A 27,474-nucleotide genomic window follows, 5' to 3' on the forward strand; every position below is an offset into this window, starting at 1 on the left:
TTAGAAAGTAGAATATTCTTTATAGAATTATTTGGGAAGAATCTATGCATGTTAGTGCATGAAAGTAGATAAATGAGAATGTACGAAGGAAATAGAAAGCCTGTCTAGAGTACAGGTGGGGGTTGGGTGGGGAGAAGGGAGATTTGGGACATTGGTGATGGGAATGTTGCACTGGTGATGGGTGGTGTTCTTTACATGACTGAAACCCAAACACAATCATGTATGTAATAAAGTTGTTTAAATAAAAAAATTAAAAAACAAAAAACAAACAAAAAAAAAGAATAGTAAAATTTAGGTCTATTTACCTTAGAAGTGATTTTTAAGAGGCCTTTGAAAATGGAAACAGAGGTTTCAGCTGGACTACAATTATTCTGTTAAAGATCACCAAATAATCTAGGTTTTCCTATTATTTAAACAATTGCATCTCTAACAAAACATAAATAAACCACATCTTTGCAAAATTTGTTGAGACAGTTTGCCACACAGCTTATCAAACTTGCATTCAAATTAAAGATGTGTTTCTTGTTTTTGTTTTGATGTAACATTCTAATATGACTCTTGCATTTGAGATAAAGTGTTTGCTTGGGGAAATAAACCTTCCTATAGAACATTCCTTATCATTGCTCAACAAATAAATTATAACAAAAGTTTCAGAGATTAAACTATGGGGTTTCATCAGCAGTTAGTTGTGATCATTTGAAAAGAATAACTAATTTTTGTATAGATTCTCTGAAATATCTTCTTAGCCATAGACTATGTATGATATGAAAAGTGAAATTCTTTCTATAAAAATATCTTTAAAATTTACAGACCTTAATTTGCAAAAAGTATTAATTTTGAACTCAAAATTAGAAGAATTCTTTATTTTTCTTGACTACTCACATTCATTTTAGGGAGGAAAATCAAGGAATAACTAAAGAAACATGTGATAAGAAAACATAAACATTAAAATTTGTCACCATAAAACAAAAATATATTTTAAGTTTTAAATTGTGGCTTGTAAGAGACAAGCTAGAATTTTAAGTTAGAAATAGGCATTGGATTGGGTTGCAAAAGAACATAAACATGAAAAGGCCATATTTTACACATTGATGGATACAGATTTCATCATTGATTTGATGTTGTATAAAAAGATCATAGTTTTTAATCATCAAAATGAACATAAACCACAACTCTTTCTGATTCCATTTCTAGCATTTTCTAATATTACATTTCTCTTGACCACTTCTGAAATTCCTTGGTTAAGAGGAATAAAAAAAGTATATAATTAGGCTCTTCTTTGCCTTAAATTCAAGCGGTGTAGCTGAACGTTTGTGACTATTTAGAGTCCTGATTTAAAAATCCTTCTCATAACCACAAACTAAAAGAAGAAAATAACCATTTTCAACAAACAGGGAGGAGCAAAAGGTCAGAAACCTTTTACATTAAAACCTACCAGACTGTGACAATCTTACCAAAGAGAAACCTTAATGAATTCCAGAATTTCTTTTGTGGTGAATCTGAACACTTCTTTTAGTTTAAATATATTGCAAATGAGAATATATATTTTTCTCTGTTTGGTGTGCCTTGCAAGATCTGGTAAGATACTTAATAATAATTTGAATTAGTTAAAAGTTAAATATAAATCAATCAATCTGGTCTGTATTTTGGAATATAGAAGTTATGACATTATGGCATAAAATATACTATGGATATGAAACTGTTAGATTGGATTATTTTAATATAGTTTATTTAATTGAATATTTGTGTATATATTTGTATGGAATATTCCTGTCATTGTTTTACATATTAGTAGGTGTAACAATATAAAGAATATTAAATAAGAATAATTCAAGAATAAAGAAATTAAATCAATATTTTAAAATATTCTTATTATTTAATTTAAAATATCTTTAGACTTTCATAAGGTTTTCAAATAACAGGTTTATATAAGGAAATTTTAAGCAAAGTTATTTATTTATTTTAATAAAAGTAAACTTACAACTTTTTTATTTTGCCAAAGCATAAAGAAAAATTAAACTGGATATTGTAATAATGTAGAAATTTATTCTTATTTGTTGGTTTACTTCAAGATAATAAGAAATGCAATAATTAAAAAATTTACAGTCAATTGTTTCTAAAAAGATTAGAATCTTCTTGATTGCACGACTAATATATTAACATAGCATGTAGAGATTAGAATTTTGAATTCTTTTGAATTGGATATTTGAGCTAATCAAATATTTTGATTAGTTGGAGTTTTAAATTCAAATCAGTGTGTAAATAGTTTATTATTTACATTTATTCATTTGAAATTTCTTAGTTATTTTATTTAGTAGTATTTTATTTTATATTTTATATATAAAATTTTATTTTATCTATTTTATTTTTTATTTATTATTATATTACTTATTATTTATTTTATCTTGTAAAATAAAAATTATTTTATATTTTATTTTATTTTATTTATTTAGTCATTTTAATTTTAAAGTTAGATCAATTTAGTTTTAGATCCCTTAAGCTTTGTGATATATAATATATATCTAGTTAATATCATATTTTATATAACAAATTTATCTGGAAAATTTTATGCGATTAATGTTTTGTAGTTAAGCAGTACCCTAAATTTTAAATAAAGTAAAATTGGATCTATTTATTAGGTATGTTCCTGTTTTCACTGATTAAATTATAATAGCAGAACTTTTAGATATTAACCATAGGAAATAGAAAATAAAGAAAGTAAAGGATTTGGTACTTTCCCAAAATACTCTTAACCCTTGAAAATTCTATGCATTTTCTTTTTTAAAAATTATTATTGCTTGATATAAGTTTGTTGTATTCAAAGTATTCAAACTAGGATAAAATTCTTCAGTAAGAATTCTGAATCATTCATCTTAAAGGAAATCTCATATACTTCCATCTAAAAATTTTTGCATGCCTCTATATAGCTTTAAAAAATAAACCTTATGCAAATGATTAGACAGATTAAAAAGTTTATTAAAATAAAATAGAAATTCAAATTAATGTGTATATATATTCATTTTTGATTCATATTAACTAGAATAATGAGGATATTGAAGTGAAATCAGAAATATTTAATGTGTTAAAGATTATGTATAGTGATTTTATTTGTGTAGATATACAAATATAAAGGTTAAAAGGTGTCTTACATTAACTCATGTTCTCAGTATTCATGTGTATAAAATATTATTAAATATTTAAATAATATAGGTTAAAATATTTTCTGTTTTGTTCAGTTTGATAGAAAGAAAATGATTTATTATTTTAACATAAATTTATGTCATCATAGGTTTTATGAAATATATATTGTCCATGCCTATGTATTCCCCTGCAAAGTATCTGTTAAATTTTATAATTTATTGACTTAATTTTGTTGGTTTACAGGTATATAAAATACTTTGTTAACTGTATGATGAGTTCAGTGACACCATTGCTTTTTTTACAGAAAAATATAATGTTTACTTCATTCCTTATGAATTTTGTTCTAAGAATATTTTCACATATTCACTGAAATGCTTTAAACATTGTTGTTCTATATTATGCTGAGTTAGGTAATGAAATAATTTTCTTCTTATGGTAATTCTGATATTAGAAAATACTGAAGGAATTGTATCAAATATTGTCCCAATATTCAATTGATGGACTTTTTTTTGTTTCAGGTAATTTAGGTAATAAGAAAACATGCCTTAAATTCTCTCAGTTAAGTATAAAGGATTCCTTTAAAGATTTGTTCATTCCCCAAACAGAGATGTTTTTGATGATGTATACAAGGAACAATATAAACTGTGCTGAACCCCTATTTCAGCAGAATAAGTCACTTAACCTTAATTTCAATATAAATAAGAAGACAGTCTGGATTATTCATGGATACAGACCCTTGGGCTCCACTCCTGCATGGCTTAACAACTTTCTAAGGATTTTATTGAATCAAGATGACATTAATGTAATTGTTGTAGACTGGAATAGGGGTGCTACCACTTTCTTTTACAATAGAGCAGTTAAAAATACCAGGAAAGTTGCTGTGGGTTTGGGAGAGTGCATTCACAATCTTTTGGTAAGTCTGGAACTTTACGTGTGATAAATATGTGATGTTCTGTGTAATACCATCTATTACTTCATAACCATTAAAAATTATTGCTTTGATGGTTCTGCTTGACTAAAGATGCAGATATCTTTTCTTCATTTTAATGACTCATTTTATATCTGTACATGGTCTATTTTATTGAAAAAATACCTAAAGCTTTAGTTATTGTATTTTATCTTTATATAGTAATAATTAAAAAGTTCCTTTTATATTTAAGCATCATGGTTACAAAAACGTTCATAGTTGGGTTTCAGTCATCGAATGTACACCATCCTCCACCAGTATAACTTTCCTGCCACCAACGTTCCCCTTTTTTGTACCACATTCAGTTGTGTGTTTAGGCTTATTTTTGTTCTGCACTCATGGATCACTCATTGTGGGGATCAGGGGACCATATGAAGTGCCCTGGATTGAACCCAGGTTGGGCATGTGCAAGGTAAATGTTTTACCCGCTGTACTAATGCTCCTGTCCCAGTCTTATTATTTCAAAGTAATAAACGATTTTATACTACACTTATTAACTTCAGTAGAAAGTAGTGATTATGAAGAGAAATAATATAAACTGTTTAGTGATTGGATCCTTTACTATATTTTCTATGTTGTGTCTAAAATGTTTACAGTTAATCAATTGTAAATTGACAAAAGTGAGGGGAAACCTGTAAAGGGGGCATATGCCAATTAATCTTGAGGCATGTTTAGGTTCATTCAGGTTTCTTTAACTATTAGGTCGTGATTTTTGTGTGTCAATTAAGTTAAAAGCTAGTTCTAGGTCATCTGTATGCTTAATTTTGTGGTGAGTGTGAGGGTGGTGCTGCTGGTAACTAAGACTAGTCATATAGAAATCCAGGTTGTTTAAGAGCGTTAGTTAGTGGTTACAGGCATTTCTGAAGAAAGAATGATGATGCTACCTGGTTTGAGTCATTCTTGTGCTTGAAAATCTTTTGAGTTGTGTTGGCTAAACTTTTAAGCTTTAGCTGAAACTCAATAAGCAAAACATTTCTAAAATATAGTTAAATAGACTGGTTACAAGTCAGACCCAAAGGTTCAGGGTCTAAATCTATCTTTTATCACTTGTGTAAACAATCTTTTTAATGTTTTTCTGCTTTATTTTTACAGCTATAGATTTTAGGCAATAAAGCTTATATTATCTTAGTATTTATTTAAGTATTAAAATAATTTGTAACTTATACAAATCAAAGAACTATCATTGAATAAAATCAGGTCTAGTTTTTATGTTCACATTTTCATAGTTGTACATATCCAAATCATCAGTCTTAGAGAAAGAGTTGGCAATGAATTTTATGGTCTTATTGATAGTCTCTATATATTGTAAGTTTATGCAAGTGGATATTTCTCTAATTAATAAATGCTCTTCTAAGAGCAGGAAATATGAAGGTGAGATATATCTATAAAGGTTTTGGAATTTTCATTAGTTTTATTTTTGCTTGCAGAAACTTCTTAATAATGATTTAAAAAAATAAAACAAGAAATCACCTCTTTGAGTTGCTGTGAGAAATTTGGAAACGATTAGCTTGTGTTTCCAAAATCTGAATGTAGATTCTTTCTTCCTTTGTTTTTTGGGGGATCTCCCATGTATTGCTCATAAGCTTAAGGCTGAGATTCCGCCAACTGGGCAAGTTCTCTCACTAATTAGACATGATTATATTCTGCTGTTTAGGTTGCAGGAAATCTGGGGCCGTACTCATCAGAGTTCAGGGCGATCCAGGGTCACATCCAGTGATGCTGTAGGGATTGTATAGAACCAGGGATCCAAGTTGCATCCCAGATCTCAAGCATTCAGGGGCATATACTCGATTCATTTGAGCTATCTTCCACCCTTCTCTCAAATCTACAATTTTTTTATTAGTAGTAAATGTTCCACATTTTCTAAAGTTCGGAATGTATCACTATGAAGCCAGACAGTGTGGTGTAAAGAAATATTGTTTCATATAGTTGACTTGGATTCTATCCATCTTTCATACCTCATAAAAATACCCTAAGAGGTATTTAGAACTCAACTGGGATGACTGAATACTTGCTCTCCAATTAGCAGACTCAATAGTGGTCCCAGAGTACAGTCAGGAGTAAGCCCTGACTAGCCCACACTAGGTGTGGCTCCAAACCTAAATAAATAAATAATTAAGATAAAAATGAAATTAAATAAAATATTGATGTATAGGGAATTGTTTGTTACCTTATAAAATTAAAACATAAAACATTGTATTTTTAATTTCAGAAGCATGGAGCATCTCTTGAAACTTTTCATTTTATAGGTGTGAGCTTAGGGGCTCATATTAGTGGATTTGTTGGAAAGATATTTCAAGGTCAACTTGGAAGAATAACAGGTAAAATATTTCCTCACAAATTACTTTTGGGACACTTGAAATGTTACTTCTTCCTCTTTTATTTGAAAGGCATAGTAATAAATAATAGAATATATGCACGACTACTTTTTATATTACATGTGAAGTATAGTATTTAACATGTAACATTTCAATACTCAAAATGCAAGTGTTTTGTTATAGTGAGTTAGACTTTGACATTTGGTTTAGTTTTAAACAGAGTAGGTTGTAAGAGATGAGTCAGTATTTATAGAAAAGTCTCTAGCACAGAAAGACCATTCTTTTTCTAGCTCCACACTCAGTTTGAAATTGTGTTTACTTACACATTAGTGAATTTGAATGGTCACATATGCCAAGAAATCCTCGAGGTTTAAAAGGCCAGCAAGCCTTTCTGTGGTGGTTTTATATGAGAAGTTTTCTTCTTCAGCCAAATGAATTAAATAAACTAGGGATAAGTGAGGAGCTCAAGATGTGCTATTTTACTTTTATATATGGTTGTTTCTTCCATTTTAAAGATGTTTCAAAGCATTGATTTTTATTTATTTTATCACAATCTTCTTTTATTGACACTATTCTGATAGTAATGAGACTATAATTTTATTTAGAATTTCAATTGTAACAGAAATAATAGTAATACTCTTTGGTACTTTTAAAATATTTTATTTATGGGGCCGGCGAGGTGGCGCTAGAGGTAAGGTGTCTGTCTTCCAAGCACTAGCCAAAGAAAGATCACGACCTTAGTTCGATCCCCCGGCATCCCATATGGCCCCCCCAAGCCAGGGGCAATTTCTGAGCACTTAGCCAGAAGTAACCCCTGAGCATCAAACAGGTATGGTCCGAAAAACCAAAAAAAAATTTTTTTTATTTATATGTGTGTACAAAAAACAATTGTGAGAAATGAGAGTTTGATAAATAAGCTTTATTTCACAGCTCAAATTGCCTTTGAGATCTAAACATAATTTTACACTTACCTGTGAATAGATTAAAGAAGAACTAAGGAGGCATAGTTTAAAACAGTATCAAGATTACTCATTTTCCCCTGTAGGATTAATAGTCATGAATTTTTATTAGATTGAAAGTTTTTTACTAGTTTACTTTTCATTTCTTCATAAGTAAAAATGCTCAAATACTATACTATTTTGTTTAGATATCTTTACCATAGCTTAATACAAGATCATTTCTAAACTGGATTGGTAATGTGTTGCTTCTATACAGATGGTCACTAATGTAGAATGTTTCAATTCATGATTTCAACATTATAATTGTAAGAAATACATACACATTTAGTAGATATTGTACGTTGGATTTTGCCCTTCCTTGCAATTCTGCAGAATACAGTTATCCTGATGTCGCATTTAGTTCCTTAGTCAATGATATGAATATTCTTTGGTTTATTACAAAATAGGCTGAGTTAAATAATTTTTGTTCATTCATTCAGATGTGAGTGTTCTAAGCATACTTAAAGTAGGTTTGGTGTGTTAAATTAATTTTTAACTTACAATATTTTCAATTTAGGAGAGGTTTATTCAGATGACACTTAGGAGATATTTTTTTTCTCCCTATCCCTTCCAGATAATTTTTTAATTATTCAATTTAATTTATTTTTACAGATGGAATGAGACAGGTTTATGTTTAAAACTTTTCATAGGCTTATTATATATATAGTGCAGTAATATTGCAAATATATGACCTAATAAAAATGGCAGAGGTCTTGATTGATATTTTTTTCTATATTTCAGGCCTTGACCCTGCTGGGCCCAAATTTGCTGGAAAACCATCAAATGACAGATTAGATTACACTGATGCAAAGTTTGTGGATGTCATCCATTCTAATGCCAATGGTAACAATACAGAATGTAATGGTTAATTGACAATGAAAAAGGAAAAATAGGCATGGTGGAATGGAGAACACAGAGAATAGATACTAATACATAAAGTTGATGTCCACATTTACATGACTAATTTCCTACTAAGAGTGCTTTTGGAGTTATTGATTTCTTGTAGGACCAAATTATACTCTTTCTCTTCAATCTTTCTCTTTTAATTATATGATGATATCAAGTTATCCTAAAGTTTGAAAGTTGATTAAAAATTAGTTCTGGGGCCATAGAGATTGTGTAAAGGCACACACCTGCCTTGCATGTAGTCAATTCAGGTTTGACTCTCACACCACATGGTCCACGAGCATCAGTGGTTCAACCCTGGAATCTCTAAATACTACAGCATCAGGTAAATTCTATACTACAAGGCCTGAAGCAGCATTCATTGGCCTGGACATTGAACTATAGGCCTAATTCACTGAAAATTGCTAATAGGGGCAACTCTTCTACCTAAGCACCTCCTGGCAGGCCTTTTCCTTTAAAGAATATCTAATTTAAAACATTTATTTAAATTTAAATTTTAAGATTTAATTTTAATAGATTTTATAGTTTACTACAAATATTGCTGACCTGATGATTATCTTCAATTTATTATTATTGGTTGCTTTTATTTTACAGGTTTAGGTATTAATGAACCATTGGGACATATCGATTTTTACCCAAATGGAGGAAGAAAGCAACCTGGCTGTCCAAAATCAATTCTTTCAGGTATTCCAGAGTAGTTTTGAATAAATTTCATATTATTCCAAGTAAGAAATACAAATAAATATATCAGGTTTTCCTATTAACCTGTGAGCAGTATTTTAAGCATCATTGCTCTGGATTCAGGAGTATTATGGTATAAGAAAGCTAAATATGTATAGCAAATGACTTATAGGTGTCAATGCCTAGATTTGATCCCAGATGATCTCGTGTTCATGCTCTAATATTCTCACAACTTGTATAAATTCATATATATATATATGTATACAATATGTGATATACTTATGGCTGCTCACATCTAATAAAGCAACTCTAAAAAAAAAGAAAGCTAAATTTGATATTTCTCAGTTTAGGAGTGTTCGTAGTTATTTCTTTTGGTTGAAACCTAATCCATTGGAAAATTCAACAGTTTTTAATTTAACCTTTTTTTGTATTAAGAGAACGTATGCTACCAAAGAAGTAGATGTAGCTTAATTATCATATAACATACATTGATTTTAGAATTTCATCATTATCATCAATAAAATATTACACAAAATTATAAACATTCATACATGCTTTGTCTGTGCATATATGGTTAAATATATGGTTAAAGAAATTGAATTTGACTCGTTTCAGAATGACAAGAAGTAATTTGAAACCTAGCACGATAACTAATTAAGTAATATGTAACAGTTACTATGGCTACTACTGCTGTACAATTTTAATTCAATGAAAAAATATCTCAGTATTTGGTAAAAGAAGGAATGTGATAATGCTTTTGTGTTTTTTGCTTTGTAAATATTTATTGTTACATTAAATTTTGACACTCTTAGTATTCTAAGTTAAATTTTAATATTAAATTTAAACTTTTAATATTAAAGAAATATAATTTTTATTTGGTTGTGAATTTATCATTTAAGAATATATCTAGTATTATAGATATGTCTACCTATGTTGTATGGAAAACTTGTGGAACATATGTAAAAATTCTCATTGCTTAATGTAAAGTGAAAGTATTAAATCCTGTTCTGATATTCCTATGTTATAAGTTTAAATTCTAGACAATTCTTGGACTGGAAAGGTAGTTATGAGGAGGAGATTAAGATTAAATTATTTTCTTTTAAAATTATTTTAATTAATTTGACTTAAACACTTTTATTTACTATATTATTAATGGTAGGGTTTAATGTATAAAATATTCCGGCACCATATCTTCCACCAGAGTGCCTGCTTTTCTCCACTGCTGTCACATTTACTCTACTATATTGTCCCATTGTTATAAGATTTCTATTGATCACATTTTAATAGCAATAAAATAGAAAAGACAATTTTGAAAATGGATCTTTTGGAAAGATCATTTCCAGTATTGGATAGAAATGTTAGCAGTATGGAAATAGAATAAAAAATTATGTATAATTTTATAGATCTAGTAATATTTTTTTTTTTTTGGTTTTTTGGGCCACATCCATTAGATGCTCAGGGGTTACTCCTGGCTACGTGCTCAGAAATTGCCCCTGGCTTGGGGGGACCATATGGGACGCCGGGGGATTGAACCGTGGTCCTTTCCTTGGGTAGCGCTTGCAAGGCAGACACCTTACCTCTAGCGCCACCTTGCCGGCCCCAGATCTAGTATTTTTTAATAATTTAAATCAAACTTATTAGCTTTATTAGAAAAATGTAATTGTATTTTCATGTGGACAACATACTAAAATAAGTTCTTCATAGTGCCATTCATTTAATTGCTTGAAATAAAACAATATTATAGTGAATACTTTGTTATTCATATGCTTCATGATACTGGTAGATCTTAATATTTAATTGTTCTTTAATTTACTTAAATGATTTAATATATCTATAGTTATTGTTTGATCTTTAACTTTTAAGGATTTGAATTTATCAAATGTGATCACCAAAGAGCAGTTTACTTGTTCATGGCAGCTTTGGAAACAAACTGCAATTTTATTTCCTTTCCCTGTCCTTCATACAAAGATTACAAGGTTGGTTCTTGCATGGACTGTGATGGCTTTAAGGAAAAATCATGTCCTAGACTCGGTAAGAAAATATTTGTTTTAATTCTTCGTTAAAATGAATAACATAAATGTTAATATTTTTAGGAAAATGTCCGTCTAAAATGGTCTTTTCTTCTTTGTAAGTATTCATATTTACTTATAATATGTTGAATTTTATAGAAAAATTATTTCTGGAAGCACCAAAGAAAATAGTACAAATCCTATAAAATATTTTCATAACGTTTAGTGAGCAGAAAATTAATAGAGTGCCTTTCTATGCACAGTATAGTGAGAAAATTTGGAAGTCTCAAGGTTATCACTATTTCCAATATACAAAATTATCTCAGCCATATCCATGTAGAGCAAGAGACAGATGCACTCTTAGTGGCACTGAAAAATTTTAATGATATTTTCAGGAAAAAATGTGAACTATATTTTTTTCATTTGTTGGTAACAAGTAGAACTGAATCATTTATGCTTTACAGCTAACTTGATAAAACTTGGTAAGAGCAGTTAAATTTTGTAGCTTTTGATAATTAGGTTGCCAGTAGGAACTTATAGAGCAAAAAAAAATTCACTGAAAAATTGAAAGTTAACACTAAAAAGCATCTCAGAGGCTCTTTAGAGTGAGAAACCTACACACCAACCTTGAACATGGAGGCATATGAGAAATAGCATGACAGGAGTGGACAAGAAATATGTTTAAAGCCTAAGTACTCAGTATAATGGGGGAGCAACTACAAAGGCATCAAGAGATAACATCTTAGAAGGTTTTATTTTACTTAGTTTATTTTATAAGTGTAGGCTTGTGTGTGTGTTTTCCTGAATGAAACTTACTTGACTATAAAAGCAAATAGGTAAACAAGCAAATAAGACAAATAAGCAATATACATGTTCAAGAGAGATTGCAGACTTGAAGAGCAAGTCAATGAGTAGGCGTAAGGTAATATACATATAAATTACTGGTATAGGCTATGCACTATGTAGGCTTTAGCTTCATTGTATCATAAAATCCCTTCTGCTTACAAGACTTATTTTTGAGGCGGGGTTAGATTAGGATAAAATCTGTAGTGTGCTCAAGAGGCCTTTTGACCACTCAGATGAGAATGGTTTAATGCTAGCTAGGGCTTTGAAGATGCTTGAAAATCACCAGGGCCACATTCAGGGATGAAGAGATCTACTGAAGTAGGGGGGGCCTTTAGGAATAATCCTTGTTGTGAATTATCTGATATGATACAGAGCCAAAGATAAACCTGGGTCAGTTGACCCTAACTCTAGTGCTTTCTCCTTGTTTGCCCTGAATATATTTTATGGGATTCATTTTCTTTAGCCTCTGTACTGAGTATTGCTTTTGTAATTCAATCACTTTTCTAGATACATAAGAAATTTGTGATGCAAGCATAAACATCTGGATTGCTTCAGGGTATAATAAGAACTAAAATGGAAGCTGAGTACTTAATTCAGTATTCCTACATTATATATGTCTCAAATTAGGAGATAGGACTGTGGAAACAAAAACACATGAAGTAGGAGGCATCTTCTGTGTTTTTATATGTGTGTACAAATACAAGTTCTATGTCTACACAAATATATTTAAATGATGCATTTTATGCACATAATATAAACAAAATACTGTCTACATAAACATCTATTTATTATTTATATGTAGATATACATATTAAATGAATATGCATACATAGCATATTTTGCTCTAACTCTGGCGGGGAGAAGGTACTCATGGAGATAAATTTTCAGTTCAAGTTTTTGTTTGGGGGATCACACCTGGTAGTGCACAGGGAATAGTCCTGGCTCTGTGCTCAGAAATTACTCCTGGCAGGCGGGATTGAATCAGGTCCATCCCAGGTTGATTAAAGGTCAGCCGGGTGCAAAGCAAATGCCTTGCCACTGTGCTATCACTCCAACCCCTGTGTTCAAGTTTTATTTAATCAGTTAATTCAGTTGAATTTATAAAAGCATGAAATATAAATTCTTACATAAAATGATAGCAAATATGGTAATTGTGAATTATAGCTATATGAATATGCTAAACTCTGAGCGCTCAGGGATTACTCCTGGCTCTACACTCAGAAATAGCTCCTGGCAGGACCATATGAGATGCCGGGATTGGAATCACTGTTCTGCATGCAAGGCAAACACCTTACCTCCATGCTATCTCTCCAGCCCCCTTATTTTTGAATCTTGAACCTAAGAGTATTGAAGAGGTCTGGAGAGACAGTACAAAGGTCTAATACAAAGGTTGCCTAGGATATAGCTGCAGCTGCAAACTTCTTTGAATCTTGGTACCACATAAAGTTCTCTGAGTACTACTTTGAGCACAGAGCTAGGTGAGACTTCTGAACACCTGTGCACCTAAAATAAATAAATAAATAAATAAATGTTTTGTTGTTGTCAGAAAGATAAATAAAATGCAAACTAAAAAAGAGCCCTTATAAAATTTACATATTGTTTTTAATCATATGATGTTTTTTATAATTATCTCACTACATTAGTGCTTTTACTTTTAGTAAGTTGTAAGTTTTGAATGCTCTTTGACTGAAATATCCTTTTTATATTATATGTTTTGAATCTCAGGTTATCAGGCTGAATTATGGAAAGAGGTTATAATAGAAGAAACAGAAAAATTATCACTCAGGAAAACTGTGTTTTTGGATACTACTGGCAAAAATCCATTTTGTAGTAAGTTGACACTATAAATAAATTAATAGTTTTATATACTCATTTGTTTTATAAAATTATTCTTGATATCCACTCAAATTTAGTAAGGTACTTTCAAGGAACGTTAACATTTATGGGGCCTAATATACACATTTAAATAAGGATTTTATTTTTAAGGTAAAATAAACATGATTCTTGGTGATACTTTTCCTCAAGTTCCTTGGATATTTTCTCTAAAATGTTTGTATTTTTAGCTTATATTAACATATTACAGGCTACAAATTTTATTGATATATTTCTATACTATAAATATTTATTTGGAAATTTAAAGTAAGCTATACAAATCAAAAAGAGTAGTAAATAATAGCTTTCCTGGTATTTATGGAGTTAAATAAGAAAGCACTTAACAGACCAAAGAGAGTATCTTAGAACTATTGATCATACATGATAAATGATTAACATATAACAAAAAATCATTCATCTTTTGATATAGAAATGAAAGTCGTTTATGAATTAAAATAAATTCTATTTTATTTTATAGAAAAAGAACTTTCCAATTAATGTGCTGAATTGTGTTGCTGATGGAGAGATATTTAAAATAGATTTTATATTTAAAATATTTATGTCATTTACTATAAATATGTTTAGTCACTCAACTCTCAGCTATCAAGTTCTTTAAAAGTATATATGTACCATTTTATAGAAGTAGGCCTAAGAAATTTTAAAATGATTTTTTACTGAGCTAAATTTAAATTCACATATACATTGCATAGAAAGCAAATCCTATGTATGCCATATTTAGTTTCTCTTAAAATTAAAATTTTACAATACTGTGGAATAATATGATATTGTAACTATGATATTGACATTAATGAAGACTGCTTTGTTTTATTCATTTCCTTATGTTTTATGTTCACATTATATTTTAACTTAAATCATATATTCAATGCTACTCAATCTGCTCAGTGTAGAAGTAGATAAGTAGCATTGAATATATGATTTAAGTAGATAAGTATATTTTCTCTATGTCCCTTTGGTGAAATATGTATCAGCATCTTTCACTCATTGTCTAATTATATTTTTCTTCTTAGTTTTGAGCAGGTACTAATTTTGATACATTCCATAGATTCCAGTAGTTCATATCTGTAGTTTGTTTCTCCTTTAAAATCTTTCTTCTTGATTTTCTCATTGACAAATTATTTATTCTTTATATGTAATAAAGTTTAGTTCTCTTGTGGTTTATTTATCTTTAAACCACAGTTATTTTGAAAGAGGCTTGGTATGGATCTTCTGAATTTAAACAAAAGATGCATGGTTTTAATATATTCTATTATATGCCAAATAATAGCCATTTGGGAAGGTGCTATTCTGAACAACATTTATGAGGTGAGACAGAATTCAGAATGGTGATGGTTTTTATTGGCTGAGTGTGGCATTTCTCATTGGTAAAGTTGTTGGGCAGGCTGTTTTATGATGGTTTACTTAGTATCCTACTTCCTATTAGTTTGTGGAGCAAAGACACTGGCATGCACATGACTAGAAGTGACAAAATGTGAGAATTCCCACCAAGACATTCATTAAACTTTAAGTAAACTTTAATTTGCATAATTTACTATTTAAAATATATTGTTTTTTATGTTCTAATGTGATTTTTTGGAACTGTTTTATGTGCAATTTAAAAGATCGCATATGCTATTGCTGATTTATTTTTCGTTTGTTTTGTTTTTGGGTCACACCCCATGGCACTCAGGGATTACTCCTGGCTCTGTGCTCAGAAATTGCTCCTGGCAGGCAAGGGGGACCATATGACATGTCGGGATTCGAACCACCGTGCGTCCCTGATCAGCTGCGTGCAAGACAAATGCCCTACCACTGACCTACCTATCTTTTCAGCCCCATATTGCTAATTTAAAAAAAAATTCAGAATCCAGTTTCAGATTTTTCAATATAATAATATAGGAAATAATATAATTTATAGTTTTGGATAATATAATCTATTTTTGGATGAATGTTTTAATATACGTTTATGTTTACATCCAATTGGTTCAATGCATCACTTAAGACTACTGTTTTATGTTGGTTTTCTCTATGAATTTTCTGTATGAATAATTATTGATACAACTTGAGATATGAAAGTCTCCCCTGCCACAGACATACCTTAGTTTCATTATATCATCATTAATCTTATTCCTGAACTATATTAGAATTTTCAGCCTCTTTTCATACTCTAGTCAGTCATCTGTATTTGTAACTAGAGGACTGCTAATTCTGTAGCCTTTCACTAGATAACACCACCAGGAATTTTTTTTAAATTATCTTTATTTAAACACCGTGATTACAAATATAATTGTACTTGTATGATTACAGTCATGTACAGAACACCCCCCTTCACCAGTGCAGGATTCCCACCACCAATTTCCCAGATCTACCCACTCCCTACCCCACCCACACCTGTACTCGAGACAGGCTTTCTTTTTCCCTCATTCATTCACATTGTTATGATAGTTTTCAGTGTATTTACTTCTCTAACTGCACTTTATCATTCTATGTTGTGAGCTTCATGTCATTAGCTGTACCTTCATGGGGGGAAGTAAGGGTTGGGACTGAGGCAGTAAAATATTAGAAATGAGCTTTGTAGGGCAGTATCAAGGTCCCAATACAAGATGGATATTATGGATATATAGAATATATGTACACAATAATATCAATATGAAAAAAAAGAGAAAAAATTTCCACTAACTGTCCCAATATAAACCAGTGCTAGAACAGCCTGCCCTCCTCCCAGAGTGCATTCCCATTAGTGTAGGGAGAGATAGGGGAAGAGCCTGTTGACCCCTATAGAGTCCACCTAGATCAGTGTCCAGGGAGAGACTAAAGTCCAGGGGAGAAAAACCCTATACTTGGCAAGGGCTGGTCTCCAGAATCAAGGACGAAATCGGAAGCCAGATGTCTTCCCGCCCTCCTCCCCATGCACCTCCCTTCTGGAGTACGGAGGGAGGGGGGAACCTGAGGACCACTAAGAGTCCACCTGAACCCACTTCTGGCCATCTAGCTGGCACCCAGGAAAGGCCTGGAGTCAGGGGAAAAAGACAAGGATGGCTGGGGGCCTGCCAAGCCTCCCAGCACTCCCCAGGCTAGGGAGAAAAGCTCTGGTATGGGGCTTCCCCAAACCCTATATCTGGCAAGAGCTTGTCTCCAGAATCAAAGAGGAAACCGGAAGCCAGATGTCTGCCTGCTCTCCTCCCCACGCACCTCCCCCCTGGAGTATGGAGAGAGGGGGGAACCTGAGGACCACGAAGAGTCCACCTGAACCCACTTCTGGCCATCTAGCTGGCACCCAGGGAAGGCCTGGAGTCAGGGGAAAAAGACAAGGATGGCTGGGGGCCTGCCAAGCCTCCCAGCACTCCCCAGGCTAGGGAGAAAGGTTCTGGTATGGGGTCTCCCCAAACCCCATACCTGGCAAGAGCTGGTCTCCAGAATCAAAGAGGAAACTGGAAGCCAGATGTCTGATCACCAGGAATTTCTTAAAAGAAATTGAAGTGACATTTTTGAAGGGGAAGAATGCTGATGTTACTTTATTTCTAAAAGAAGTCAGTCACTGTAAAGTAAGAAATATCTACTAAATTTTTATTTGATGAAGGTCAGTAACAAACACACTATGTTATTTGAGCTTATGATGTCAGGCATATTACTCTTGCCAAGAAGTAATTTTAGTATATGTTGTTGCAATTCAGCCCTTCATGGGGCTGGAAGGAGATGGGGTGGAGAGGGCTTTCTCCTCCAGCCCAGGCTATGAATCTGTAAGCCCCTCCAGCCAGCAGGTCTGAGGGTTCAGGATAGAGGCGGGTAGAAAACTCACAGGCAGTCAGGCTTCAGGAGATATCAGCTTTTTTCAGTGGATAAAGCTGAGGAATTCCTCCCCTTTCTTCCTCATACCCTTGCTTTTATACACAAGAATCAGGTACCACCCTAGGGTGGGAATAGAATACCAAGTAAGGAATAATCCAGTATACTATCACCAGGTCACTCACTACAGTGGGGCACAATTATTGATTAGGGTAGGATCAGTAACCCAATATCTGCTCCTCCCTGAATATAAGGTTTTCGCCTTTGGCTAAAGGCGGAGTCAGGAATACAAAAGCTTACTACCCTTCATTTATATTCTGGTGATAGTATATTGGATTATTCCTTACTTGGTATTCTGCTCCCACTCTAGGGTGGTACCTGATTCTTGTCTATAAAAGCAAGGGTTTGAGGAAGGCGGAGGTGGGGAGTGGGAGTGGGGGTCATTCTGGGAGGGATTTCTCAGCCTTATCTACTGAATAAAGCTGATATCTCTGAAGCCTGACTGCCTGTGAGTTTTCTACCGGCCTCTGTCCTGAACCCTCAGACCCTGTGGCTGGAGGGGTTTGCAGATGAGTGGCCTGAGCAGGAGGAGAAAGGCCTCTCCATCCCATTACCTTCCAGCCCCATCAAGGGTTGAATTGCAACATATGTAATTATATATGTGCACATATTTTCTTCTGTTAGAACGTTATTAGGAAAATCACGGTAAGAGCTTTACATACTGATTATGTAATATTGATCAGTGGTTTGTTATAGCCTCATTTTGTCTCAGAAAAAAAAACCTGAAAGAAAACTGATCTAGCAGTATAATTAGTACTTAAAAATTATTTCACCTTACCAATGACTGAAACAGATATTTTTATTCAATATTTTCAAGACTAGTTAGAAAGTTACAAGAAATAAAATTTGTCACTTGTTTACAAAAGTATTGCATTTGGTAATTATTGTTTATATCTACACTGAGTAGCTAAAATATTTTATGCATGCAATCATATCTACATCTGTATTAAAGCAAGGTGAAACATATAAATTCGGTTCTGTATTTTTGTTTTGTAGCCTATTATTTTGTTCTTAGTATAATTGTTCGGGATCAAACCATGAAGGAAGGGTATATTTCATTTAAATTATTAAACCAGCATGGAATGATTGAAGAACCAAGGCTTTATCAGTAAGTATAATTAAGTATTTTTCTCATAAATTGAATGTTATTAAGAATATAAGTTGAAGTTGGTAATAAATTAGTACCAGCTATTCTTGTGTTTTTGCATTTTTATAAATTCTTTGGTCACTCAAAGAAGAGAAATAGAATCCATCAAAGATTCAAAAATTGATTCCAATCCAAGTTCTTCCTTTAAATTAAGGTTCATCTCTTATAAAAGATGCCTTTAAACTCATTTACTGTGATTTTAAGCTTGGATTGAATGTTTTAAAAATTATAATAAAATAAAAATGTCCACTAAAATTCCACTTCCTAGAAATCATGCAATGCTGTATATACATATGTATATTTAAACATATATACATGTTTCACTTAACCAGTTTGGTTAGTAAATCTAATATGTATTATGTTTTTCAGGGATACAATTAATACTGAAGTAGACTAAAATTATAAGTAATACATTTTATGTTGAAACACTTAACATGCTATGAGAGTACAGAGAGAAATCAAACTAGTATTTGAAAGGGAGGTAAATGTTTAAGTATTAGCTCACTCTAAATTCCTAGAACTATTTTTCAGACTGGTTCAGATGGCGAAGAAACTGCATCTCAATTTCTTTTCCCATATGTCCTAAAATATTGATGCATTTTATTCCAATTCTTGAATTATTGTATTTTTTATGAAGGAGTATAAAATATGGTACATATATGCATGACAAATCTGTCTTTCTAATTCTGGCCAATAGCTTTATTGTTTTTCTATAAATAATTCTTTGCTAGTACATCTAATTAAGTTTGAGGATATAAACTGTTTTTGATATGAAAAAAATGACAGTTTGAAATCAGAATTTTAAGTGATGTATATTTTTTAATTTCAGTATTAAAATGGGAATATCACAAGAAAAAGGTATCACATAAAACTGTAAAAATAATTAATATATATAAAGATATTCCCATTTCCCATTTAATTTGTAACCATTCCACTACCTATTTCTCCACAAATACCTTCCTTTCTTCCTCTTTATTCTTGCTATACATAATGCACATTTATTTTATCATATGTTAATAGGAAAATATTATTGAAAACATTCTACGTCTGAATATTAAATGTTTGATTTTTGTGATGTTATCAAATTGAATTTCACTTCTTCCTTTCTTCTCTATCCCCTCCACTTTCTTTAACTCTCCCTATCCTATACTTCCCCGTTAGTCCTCTTTCTCTTTACATTATTCTTTTTTCCCTTCTATTTCTTAAGTTCCTTTTGGAGTCAGATAGTTCAACATGACACATCTCTGGTATGAGATAAAAATGAGGAGTAGAGAAATGATTGATGACATGGCTGTATTAATTAATATTTAACTTTGCATTTAATGGTGTCTAGAGTTAGGAAAGTCTCTTATTGATAATGCTACTCAGTTTCATCATCTATCAGATGATAATGCTAATAGTTACATGTAAAATGAATTGAAATAATTAAATAAGATCAAATTTATCAAGCTTTATTATAGTTCTATATAAATAAGAAATCCATCATAATTTATAATTATCAAATACAAGCTTAACTTTTTTATGTTGTGTCTTAGGCTTTTATAATTACTTCAATTCACAAATATTTGATCAAATTGCATAGATGATCAAAGAAGTATGATTTAAATAATTTAATAGTCTAATAACTGGTGATAGTTATTCAAGAGTGTAAATAAAGACATAAATAAATTTTCCAATTTTTACATATGTGATTTAATATTTTATTGTTTTAAATTAATTTTTCAATAACTTACAAGTATGTTGTTTGGTTGTTTTTCCTATAAACTTGGTTTCTCTCTACATTTTAGGATTACATTTAACTTAAATTATATTTGACTTAAGTAATTTTTATGTGTTTAAAGTGCTGAGGATATTAATATTTTAGGAAAAACAAATTATTTTATAAACTTCAAGAAGTCAAGATTCTCGCTCAGTTTTTAAATGATGTTGTAAATATTTCAAGCATTGGTTTGAAATATAATCAGAGCTCAAATCGACAATGCACTACATGTAAATACAGCATCTATCGTCTCAAATTAAAATCCCTTACGTACCCAGAAAGGTAAGACATTTTTTTTAAATTTTTATACATTTTATACTTGTTTTGCTTTGGTTTTTGGATGACATTGGACAGAAGAATATAAAGGTTATTTTACTATCTTTTGTTGTTTTGATGTACTTAAAATACACAAATGGATGAGCATTTTAGATTGGAAATTTTAGCATCATTATCTCTTGCCATTTTATAAAAGAGAATGTTATATGGTTAAAAGTCATTTTTCAAGAGCTAGAGTTGCTAAAACACATAGTCAAAAGTAGTTCCTCAGCACTGTCAAATATGCCCCTGAAACAAAAAGAATTAAAGAAAAGAATATAAAAATCAAAAGATAATTGAATTGTATGAATTAGTATTTTATGATATTTTAGAGCTGTGTAACTTTATAAACTTGATTATAAACATTTTTCTTTCTAACTACAGTTCATGATATATTTTATCATTTGCAGATAATGCAACATAATTTTGTTTTGTTTTGTATTGGTTTAGTATTCAGGCCACACCTGGTATAACTCAGGGTTTATTCCTGGCTGTGTGCTCAGAAATCAGTCCTAGTGGTGCTCACGGGACAATAGGGGATGTCAGAAGCCGAATCAGGGCTTGCTGCATGAAAGTTGAGCATCCTACCCTCTCTACTACCTCTCTAGGCCCAGTGCAACATAGTTTTACTATTTTATTTAGGTACTTTGGTTTTTCTCCACCTCAATGTTTATTTCTCATAAATACTGTATGGACAGACATTTAGAACAATTTCCTTGTTCTATTTGAATTGAATGAATATCAAAAGAAGATCGTTTTCAAATATTCCACCTCACACATGATGCTCAGCCCTTGATATAGGATGGAGCTGGTACTTACTAGTCAGTCTTTGGTCTCTACGTACCTCCTCCTCCTCTTCCTCTTCTTTCTCTTCTTCCTCCTCCTCTTCCTCTTCTTTCTCTTCCTCCTCCTCTTCCTCTTCTTTCTCTTCTTCCTCTTCCTCCTCCTCCTCTTCTTCTTCCTCTTCCTCCTCCTCTTCTTCTTCCTCTTCCTCCTCCTTTTCTTCTTCTTTTCTTCTTCTTCTTTCTTCTTCTTCTTCTTCCTTCTTTTTTTTTTTTTTTTTTTTTTTTTTGTTTTTTGGGCCACACCCGGTAACGCTCAGGGGTTACTCCTGGCTATGCGTTCAGAAGTTGCTCCTGGCTTGGGGGACCATATGGGACACCGGGGGATCGAACCGCGGTCCATCCAAGGATAGCGCAGGCAAGGCAGGCACCTTACCTTTAGCGCCACCGCCCGGCCCCATTCTTCTTCCTTCTTTCTTCTTCTTCCTCCTCCTCCTCCTCCTCCTCCTCCTTCTTCTTCTTCTTTTGTTGGGCCATACCCAGTGATGCTCAGGGGTTACTCCAAGCTATGTGCTCAAAAATTGCTCCTGGATTGGGATATCATAAGGGACGCTGGGGGATCCAACCACGGTCCGTCCTAGGTCAACCATGTGCAAATGCCCTACCTCTGCGCTCCAATCCCTATGCCTTTTCTTTTTAAAGTTACTTATTATAAGGAGAAATAAAGGAAAAAAACAGATGAATTTATTATTATCTTTGACTCCCTATATCCATAATCATGTTTTACAAAGAACAAAGTTAAAAATAGGTCATTCATCAGTTAATAAATCATGTGTGTAATTTTAATTTTCTTTTCATTTTGACTTTGGGACCACACTTACCTGTGCTTCTTCTATGCTGAGGCTGTCTAGGCTTCCTGTCTAGGCTTAAATAACCATATAAGACACCTGGGATTGAACCTGGTTGGCCTGTATAAGAGGGAGGCACACTACACACTGTACTTTTTATCTCTGCAACCCTTATTTTTTATATAAAATATAAGGAGACTATAAAATTTATGAAATTTATAAAATTTAGATACAATTGTTTTTATCTAGAAAAAAAACTACTGAAATGCACATATGTTTTCTTAGAAAAAGTTTTATCATTTCCTGTTGGTTGGGAATGCTAACAGATGGTTGGGTGAAATGTGTACTTTCAGTTTAATTACCTAGATAATTGCCGTAACATTTCTAATTGCTTTTCCTATTTAGACCTGTCCATACAGATAATGCACAATTAATGAGTATTAGTACTGCAACAATTTTGAGAATGTGAGTTATAAAAATGTGACGCTTTATGGTCCAATTAAACTGTGTGTGCACTCAACAAGTAATTATCTCTCTATAATAAACCAATAAAGACTGCAAAGTAGATCTCCTTCTAGGCATTTCTGCTAGGTCATTGCTTCCAGTTGAGAAGCTGAGAAGCACATGCAGATACGTGGGTTGATTTGTCGAGAAAAGTTGGGCAACCGTTACTTTTAAAGTGCTACCAGGGTTGGAACTGTAGCACAGCGATAGGGCATTTGCTCTGCATGCGACTGACCCCAGTCAATACCTGGGTTCAATCCCTGGTGTCCCATCTGGTCCTCCAAGCCAGGAACAATTTCTGAGCACATAGCACTGAGTAGCACCATGTGGCCCAATACCAAAGAAGAAAAAGTAAAAAAAAAAAAAAAAAAAAAGGTGATATCTGAGTCTCTGAGTCTACCCTGATTTTTTTGGTATAAAGTTTTATGAGTTTTTACATGTACTCATCATCACAATTAAGATATGGAACATGTCCATCTGTCACATATCTGTTTTATGCTGACCTTTGTTTTTAATCTGTTCACACTCCCTCTCCCTTAGAATTTTTGTCCCTGACTTTGCATTGGCCAGAACATTATATAAGTACATTGTATTGTCTGAAGCCTTTTAAGTATGGCTTCTTACATTTATCTTCAATGTTTAAAATTATGCTGCTTAGATTAGTAAAATATTACTAATTACATTGTATGAATATATTATAGTTTACCCACTAACTTGATGAAGGCATTATAATTTATTAAAATTAATTTATATAAATGAAGTTGACATATATATTATACGCAAGCTATTATATGAATGCAATGTTCAATTATTTTGAATAAAAATCTAGAAGTGAGGTAGAGATCAAATTATGTGTTTACGTTGATTATAAAAAAAGCTGCTATAATGCTGTTGTTTCTGAGCCAAGCCGGCAAGTCACTGTCAGAGCACACTCTTGGCTCTGTGCTTAGAAATCACTCTTGAATGTGGTCAGGGGACCTGATAGGGTGATAGTGAGCTAACACAGTGAGGCAAGACAAATGCCCTATCTGGTGTACTATTGTTTTGGGATCTAGATTATTTTTTAAAGTAACAATATTTTTTGCATTCCTATTAGCAATGTATGGGAGTTTCATGACTTTCCTGTACCTCCTAAAAAGTATTATTGTTTATTTTTTAATTTACATTACTATATTAAGAATGTGTAGGCTATTTCTTTGGAATCTTACTATTTGGTTAAAGTTTATGTTTTGGGGACCATAGTTGGCATTGCTTTGTATTGCTCCCTGTTTTGTGTTCAGATGTCACTCTTGTAGGTGTTGGGGACCTGTGATGAGAGTAATTAAACCTTAGTCTCCTGCAGTTAAATCATGTGCTCTAGCTATTGATCTATCCTCTGTGTCTCATTGTATCTTTAATTTACATTTCTCAAATTAAAACATAGGTATAGATAATTTCTGACATGTAATTGAAGAAATATGTCTTTTGACTAAATAGAATTATTAATGTGATTAGGGTCTAATCTTGCTTTTTTTTTTTGCTTTATTCCACCTGTGCCATCCATTTCCCCCATTTTCCTCTTTGTTTGCTATGTTTCAGATATATTGAATTATTTTGTAGATTTATTTTAACTCCTTTGTGGTTTTATTGTCTCTTTTTTGTAGTTATGTCTGGAATCTGTCCTATAATCTGCTTCCAAATGAGTCTTACTATTCAAATTTTATTCAATGAATATGAGCATCTCACAACAATAAATATTTCTATTTGAGTTAATCTATTAAAACATATAATTAGGAAAAGCTTATACCTTCACTAAAGTAGTTATATGTTCTGCTGCATTTATAATTCTTATACATTTTAATATATTCTTTTGAGTGTGTGTGTTTGTGCTGCAAAACATGGTAATGTTTGGAGGTTCCTCTTGCTCTGTGCTTGGGGCTAACTCCTTGCTATGCCAGGGACTGAACCGTGGCATTCCATATGCAGTGATGTGATAAGCTCATCGTGGAATTCTCTGGTGCTAGATGCATATTTTTGTTTAAAGTAATTTGACATTTGTCTAGAGGTATTTATTTAATGTTTTTCTTCTTTTGGTAGTATGTTTGTATTGGTTATGAATTCTTCAACTTAAAGTATTTACTATCATTAAATAATCTATGCTCATTTTTAAAATTTTGTTTAGTTTTGATTTTTGAGGATTAAATAATTGTTGCAAATCTTTTCCCATGAAATTTAACTCAACACTTTCATGCCAGTTGGAAAAGTACAAACAATAATAACAATCAAGTTCAAATTTCAGCTATTTCAATATAAGTATTCCTAATGAAGCAACTAAGAGAGATGATACATATTTTCTTTATCCATCAGCATTGTGTTGATTTTTATTTTTATCTAGATAAATGAGAGAAAACTAAATAAGTCAATTTTAGGTTTCTGCCCTTGCTATAAATAAATTTTAGAATTCATGAGAAAAAACTTTTGCTAATACATTTTTCTCTTTATTTTTGACAGACCTCCACTTTGCAACTACAATTTTTTACTTAAAGAAAGAGAAGAAATCTTTCTTAGTCCAACTAAATGTGTACCATAGAAAATATAAAATGCCTCTTCTTTTTAATGTTTTTGTCAAGGAATTGTAAGTGAGAATAATGCAATCGATATTGCTTTTCATGTTCTTTACTTATTGTAGACCAATATTTCTACTTTTTAATCTTTAAAAATAAAAATAAAGAAAAATATAAAATGTAAACAATATTATTCTGAATATCTTCTAAATTTTGTTTATTTCTGTTTACAATTTCTTCTCAATCAAATGCTTATGGCTTATTTCCCTTAATTTTTAACAGTTATATTATTAAGAAAAAAGATAAGCTAATTTAAAAAAAATACTTTTTAAGGTGTTCCATTTTATAATAGCTCTACAGTTGAAATAGAGTATATTTTTGGTAAATGTGTTATTTAGAGAAGTTTCTTAAATAATTATAAATTTTATAAACATAAATAAATCTTTTTACTCAGTTCAGTTATTTTATTTTTGTCGTGCCTTAAAATTTTTTCAATAAAAAGCTGATAATCTTTGCATTTGTAAAATATATAGTCAATCTGGGTATTTTATGTAATTAATTTACCTAACACATCCTATAAACAAATATTTTTTACTTTATATAAAGAAATTGCGTAACATAGTGGACAAAACTGACCATAATACATTTTTCCAATTAAGTGGGATAAAAGTTGTTAAAAAAGAAGGGAAAAAAATAAAAAATAATAAGAAGTAATATTTTAAAAAAGAAAAGAAAAGTACAGTAGCAAACACATTTGTAAACATTACTGTATTTCTAATGAGGTCAATGATAAAATAACAGAAGGTTTAGTAAATTCTTGTTAGCTGTTATTTTCTGTTAAATTTCTGTGTTTCTATAGGGAAGAAAATATCAAATAAATGAAGTCCAGCAAGTCAAATCACTATTACTGACATTGTAGTGTTTGTGGTTCATGTTATCAGCTACCAGTCCTCCTGGAAGAAAAAGGATGCAAGTGGGAAGGGTGCTCATACTGGCACCAAAAAGCCATGGTGATCAGTCCAAATGCCACTGTACCTGAAGTATGGTCAGATTGGTCTCCCAGAAAAGAATTGTAAAGGAGCAGTGAGTTGAGGCCATTAATAAAATGGTGACACTTGGTGATGGATGCAGCAAACATAGCTTTGGGAAGGTATCTCTCCTCTCAAGATTGCGAGCTTTCTGCTGTATAGTTAGTGACTCATGTTTTTCATCTCTTAATCACCCAAGAATATTGATTAATACTTTGATTAGTAGTTGTTTATTTTAATTAAAATAAAATCAATGACAGCTAACACATATACACAAGTATTAAGAGGTTGACCTTGTGTAGAAGTGAAACCAAACGTTTGATTGTTGGGTCCATGTATTTAAATATTTTTAACCCATAGTTATAGGATTCTTCAATGTACAGTGCATTTAACCTATTAGAAGCTGTCTTTATAAATAATTTCCTGAAAATTAATAACCCAAAGATTTTGGACATCCTTCCATGTACTTTTGCAGTTCAGGAATTTCTAGACCTCAGCTATCTCTCACTTACGTGTGAACAAACTCAAGGTTTATTTTAATGTATGTATCTAAATCTGTTTTCCAACTGTCTTTATGTTTTTGATTTCCTACTATATTAGTTTGCTAAGGCTACAAATTACCATACAGGATGACTTAAGCAGCAGGTATATACTTTACCATACAGGATGTCAGATAGCCAAGACCAAACTGATAGTGTGTTTAAGATTTTCTGAGGCCTCATTCTATCACTTACTGTTGGCCATATATTTGCTGTTATTTTCAAATGGCTTTCCTTTAGCATGGTATCTTTTCTTTATTTTGTTGTTGCTGTATTTGTTTGTTTGTTTTGGTGTTGGACACACTTGGTGGTGTTTAAGACTTACTCCTGTTGGCACTCAGGTGATCATACAGGTGGTGGGAACTGAACTGGCAAATTGCAAGTCTATCACATCATCCATTGTAATATATCTCCTTGCCCTAGCATAA

The 27,474-nt window shown here is 31.8% G+C and overlaps 1 protein-coding gene across 1 annotated transcript; it reads left to right on the forward strand.

The window, feature by feature from the left end:
- Positions 1-3,748: 3,748 nt before the first annotated feature.
- On the forward strand, positions 3,749-25,505 carry LIPI (lipase I). The gene is made up of 8 exons (XM_049785504.1): positions 3,749-4,054; positions 6,321-6,429; positions 8,166-8,267; positions 8,925-9,014; positions 10,875-11,042; positions 18,578-18,689; positions 20,593-20,769; positions 25,427-25,505. The coding sequence occupies exons 1-8, from the start codon at positions 3,749-3,751 to the stop codon at positions 25,503-25,505; spliced, it is 1,143 nt and encodes a 380-aa protein (XP_049641461.1).
- Positions 25,506-27,474: the final 1,969 nt, after the last annotated feature.

This window comes from Suncus etruscus, chromosome 13 (assembly GCF_024139225.1).
Source record: "Suncus etruscus isolate mSunEtr1 chromosome 13, mSunEtr1.pri.cur, whole genome shotgun sequence".
Classification (NCBI taxonomy): Eukaryota; Metazoa; Chordata; class Mammalia; order Eulipotyphla; family Soricidae; genus Suncus; species Suncus etruscus.

What these genes read in the sequence shown, in the direction of transcription:
- LIPI (XM_049785504.1), top strand. Translation starts at nt 3,749, where the DNA reads ATGTTTTTGATGATGTATACAAGGAACAATATAAACTGTGCTGAACCC. An exon ending in TCAACTTGGAAGAATAACAG is followed by an intron (nt 6,430 to 8,165) that starts GTAAAATATTTC and finishes TCTATATTTCAG; the next exon opens with GCCTTGACCCTGCTGGGCCC. An exon ending in CATCCATTCTAATGCCAATG is followed by an intron (nt 8,268 to 8,924) that starts GTAACAATACAG and finishes TTTATTTTACAG; the next exon opens with GTTTAGGTATTAATGAACCA.